Consider the following 4,416-nt stretch of genomic DNA (forward strand, 5'->3'; position numbering starts at 1 on the left):
AGCAGGCACAAGGAGAGGAAAGGAAAGGGAGGGGAAAAAAGAAAAAAAACAACCCCCCAAAAAACGACGGGAGAGAAAACCCCTTCCCCTCATGCGTCAGGGCACAAGGAGGGTCCCACGAGCAGTACCCCACGGCACAGGCGTGCAGTGCCAGCCCCCCACCCGACCCGCGGAGCCTCGTCGCCTGGAGACTTACCTGACATTAATTAGATACTGGGCCAAGCTAATGCTCGCTGCAGATCCAGTTATGGTAACCTGCCTGTCAGTAGATCCTTCCACTGGATTGGCAATTTTGATCTGCGCCCCAGACATCTGGCGGATCTCATTGATTTTGGCGCCCTGACGCCCGATGATGCAGCCAATCAGCTGGGGGGGAGGAAAGCAGCTACGTTAACAGCGGGTAAGAGCCAAGTGTGTTAACCCATCCTCCTCCTCCTCCTCCCTTGTTGTGTGCCTGTCCTCCACAGGGACAGGGCTGGCACCTCCTGGGGGGTGTTTAAAGGGTTGAGAAGGGGGTTTTCTGCCTTAAAGCTAGCTGGAAGGGGGAAAAGGGATGTGATGCAAGCAAGAGTGGTCCAAGGAGGCAGTTGGGGTGCAGCCACAAGCCCTCCAGCAGCTTTGAAGCTAAGAACAGGCAACCCCATGCTCCATTTTGTTAGAAGAAAGAGGGGCAGATCCCGGTGACCCACAAGGACAAGGGGGCAGCTGCCCGCCCACTGCCCACCAACCCTCCCTCCCAGATGTGGGTTGCAAAGAATGGATCCCCTCTGGATACTCACATCATTTGGAATGGTGAGTTCGTGAGAGGTGGTTTGAGCGGAGGCATCCAAACCTGCTTAGAGACAGAGAAAAAGCAGGAGAAGTTCAGGGGGAGGCGGTGGGATGGTGGGGCGCAGCACAGACAGACCGCAGCAGACAAGCCAGCATTTGCTGCTGGCTTCATGGCTACCTTGAAGACAGTTTAAAACAGGAGGGGAAGGGCAGAGCAAGCTGTGAGGTTACTCCAACCCTCCCCGCTGCTCCCCACCTCCTCCCCGCTCGCCTGCTTTCCCCACCTTGGTCACCCCAATTTCTCTCCCCCTTGTCCCCCTCCCCGCGATGTCACCACAGGATCTTCCTTCCGGTCAGGACAGTCCCAGAGCAGCGCACTCTCACTGCGGGGGCTCCATTTGGGCGCTCAGCTCTGCTGCCCGCTCCATTACCAGCTTTGAAGGGCTACGCTACCCCCCTCCTCCTCCTCCTCGCCGCCATGGCCCTGGCAGGGCAGTGCTACGCCGGCCGGCACAGGCGCTGCAAGGCTGCTCAGATCTCAGATGGGGCCAAGCATGTGTACTAAGTGGGGTTTTGGGTTTGGTTTTTTTTTTTTTTTTTTAATGTTTTTAAATATATTTTCCCCCCCTCCCCAGCTCGCTCCCTGCTACAGGGAGCAGCGGGAGCCTCAAGACCTCACCCCAGGGCTTTGGCAGGGGCGAAGCAACCTGCGGACACACCGGCAGCCACGGTGGTTAACACAGTGCTGTCCCCCCACCACCAGCGGCAAGCAGGGGCTCGGCCGCTGCAGGCAATCCGCTCCAGCAACTCCTCGGGCAGGGGGAAATCACTGCCCCCCCAGGCGCATGGCTGGGGGGGTAAAGCAAGGGGGCCCAAGGCTCACTACCAGCGCCAGGCACTGGATGACCGAGCCTTCCAACAAGTCCTGCTGCTCTCCACTGTCCAGCTGACTTCTTCTGGGGCATGTACAACCAAGCCAGTCAGTACCTCCAGCCCTTCTAAGGCTCCCCTTGACCCCCCCTTTCCCCTCCCATCCGTGCACAAAGGTGGGCAGCATTTAACAGGGAGAACGAGACCCCGGTCAGTATTAATACACAATAGAATAACTACAGATTTTGTTTTTTAATCATTACCCCAATAGCCTTTCACCTCTGGAGAGCTGGATTCAATGCCTGTTAAGATACAAGTGACAATGAGTTTGGCTGTCTCAAGTTTAGAGCCCCAAATGGATATTTTAGCCATCTTAGCAAATCTACAGCAAATTTGGTACAACTCAACAGTTGCCTGCTCAGGACTGGAGTAGCCGGAGGGGAGAGAGAGGGTGCTGCGGGTCAGGGGGTCTCCCAGTGCATTGGCAGAGCTGTGGAGGATGGGGGTGAAGAGGAAGGAAAGCAGCATGGAGGCCCTGCCTGCTCGGTGGTTTGTTTTCTTGTTTGTTTGTTTTTTTTTTTTTTTTCTACCCTCTGCGGCCCCCCACAACTTGCAGAAGCCGGTACCAAGTCGCCCCCAGAGATGTCACAACAAAAATCGTTACCTGGCCAGGCTCGGCTCTGGGGGAACGTTTGGTTTTGGTTTTTTTTTTTTTTTTTTGAGAGCACAAGACCCGAGCAGAGGCCCCATTAGAGAGGAGCCAAGCGGCGGCTCGCAGGCTGGCCTTTGGCCCACGCTAGCGTACAGAAGAGAGAAGGAGTTTCCATACCACTGAATCCAGTGTTGCCATGAGACATTGGAAAGTGTGACTGTTGCATTGCCAACTGGTGCAGCTTGGTCAGCTAGAGGGGAAAAAGAGAAAGAAAAAGGCTGATGTTAGCCATTTCCCAAGCCCAAGGGGGGCCAGGACTCACAGCACACACAACACAGACACTACCACTGGCACCTGGTCCCCCCCGGCCCCTCCATACACGGCACTTCCCTCTCTGCACAGAGAGGAAGAAGGCGCCAGGCCAAGGTGGGCTGGGGGGGCTGCACCCACCCCCTGGTGAAGCGAGGTATGAAAGGAGCTCAGGGAGAGAAGCAGAGGAGCAGGAGAGACGAGATGGCAGGGTGCTCACACCACACCATGCAAGGAGCAGCAGGGCTGACAGGAGTGCCATGAAGGGAGATGGGGATGGAGCCTGGCTCGGTTCAGCCCCTGGAGTAGCTCTTATAGCCCAGCTTCCTTCTAGTCCTTCTCCTCCCTGGCCTGGCACATCAGAGTCATCACACGCCCCCTGCACCCCCCCCACTACTCTAAGGGTGCCAGGAGTGGAGATCAGCCCCCACCCAGCCTGCAACAAGCCTACGGGATGAGCATGGGTGCCAGAGGATGGTGGTGTCCAACAGCAAGCCGGGACAGCACCCACAGGAGAGGTGGCTGCTGCCCAGACTGTCACTCCTCTCCCAAACAGTCCCCGACAGGCTGGCAGCAGCCTGGGCCGGGCCGGATCCAACCCTCCCCCCGGCCCCCCCCCAACTGCCACCTGCGACCGCTCGCTGGGCCAGCTGTCCCCTGCCCCAGGAGAACCACCATGACAGTGAACCATCATGTGCTGTTTTTGTTTTCTCTTGACGGGCTGCGTGCCAAATTCAAGAGGGGGTGGGGGCAAGGGAAAAGCCGGAGCTGGTGTGAAATGCCAAGCCAGGGAGAGGTGGGTTGGGAAAAAAAAATAATATATAGGAGGAGGGAAGTGTCAGAAAGAAGGTGGGGGAAGGAAAAAGGAGAGATCTGAGACCGGGTGAAGCTGGCTGCAGGAGTGCAAATTGAAGGGAGGCAAGTTTTTTGGGGGGGAGTTCGGATCAGATCGAGTATTCAGCCCAAGCTGACAGCTAGCGGCTCGAGTCGAGAAAGCACGGAGAAAATTTTGGAAGGGGGGAGGAAGAGGGTGGATTTCAAGACAAGAAGTTGTAAACAAAACTTACATCTGGCTGTGGAATGGCATACTGTCCTTGAATGGTATAGGCCTACAAAAGGAGGAAAACAGTCCTATTAACAACCATCGGACAGCCACCCAGGGACAGACAGATTTCAACTAGCCAGGAAGTCAGAGAGCCAAGGTGGAGAGTTCTCCGGGGCGAGGGAAGTGGGGCAGGGAGAGGCAGGGGACGGATAAATGCTGTAACAAGCAGTTTCTAGACGGGTGGTTACTCGAATTGGCCTTACGTGGCGGTTACAGGGAGGGAGTGGACAGTATGGTGCCGTCCCCCCCAAAAAAAAAGTGGCAGACAAAAACAGAACGGCTGGGATCTTGATGAAGATGTATGGTGTGGTGGAGTCCGACAATGCTTCTAGCCCTGCGCCCCCCGCCTCGCCGACAGGGGAAGATCTCCAACGCCCCCGCCAGCCCTGCTAGCTCCCGGCCCCTCCTTTCCCCGGCCCAGCAGCCCCCCCCAAAAAAAAAAGTCCCGTTCCGAGTCCTCTCGTCACTTCCGCACGCCTAGGAAAACGTCGCCGGGCAAGCTAGAGGTAAATGCTGGAGCTGGCTACCGATGCTAGACAAGGCAAAAGAGAGGCATTCGGGGGGGGGGTAACAAGGCTGAGTGCCTGACCTGCCACAATTCCATGTCTTGAGGTTAAGGGACAGCCACAGACTTCAGATTCCTCCTGAAGCTACCCAGAAAGGGCGAGTCACTGGCTGGGGCCTGGCTGGCTAAGGTTTGGGGGGGTGG

The 4,416-nt window shown here is 56.8% G+C and overlaps 1 protein-coding gene across 10 annotated transcripts in view; it reads right to left on the bottom strand.

The window, feature by feature from the left end:
- Positions 1 to 4,416, bottom strand: part of PCBP2 (poly(rC) binding protein 2) — a 14,247-nt gene that overhangs the window by 3,369 nt on the left and 6,462 nt on the right. For 4 of the 10 annotated variants that reach the window (XR_774210.1, XM_010565077.1, XM_010565085.1 and 1 more), the window contains 4 exons: positions 3,670 to 3,711; positions 2,471 to 2,543; positions 780 to 832; positions 197 to 366 (listed from right to left, as the gene is read on the bottom strand). Coding sequence is in view for 9 of the 10 variants with exons in the window: in XM_010565077.1 (XP_010563379.1) it covers positions 197 to 366; positions 780 to 832; positions 2,471 to 2,543; positions 3,670 to 3,711 (338 nt within the window). In the remaining variant the exon portion in view is untranslated. Of the gene's footprint in view, positions 1 to 196; positions 367 to 779; positions 836 to 1,904; positions 1,944 to 2,470; positions 2,544 to 3,669; positions 3,712 to 4,416 lie in introns of all 10 variants that reach the window. The other 6 variants (XM_010565083.1, XM_010565078.1, XM_010565076.1 and 3 more) reach the window with 3 other exon arrangements.

The sequence above is a fragment of the Haliaeetus leucocephalus genome, unplaced genomic scaffold, assembly GCF_000737465.1.
Source record: "Haliaeetus leucocephalus isolate CR32 unplaced genomic scaffold, Haliaeetus_leucocephalus-4.0 Scaffold186, whole genome shotgun sequence".
NCBI lineage: Eukaryota > Metazoa > Chordata > Aves > Accipitriformes > Accipitridae > Haliaeetus > Haliaeetus leucocephalus.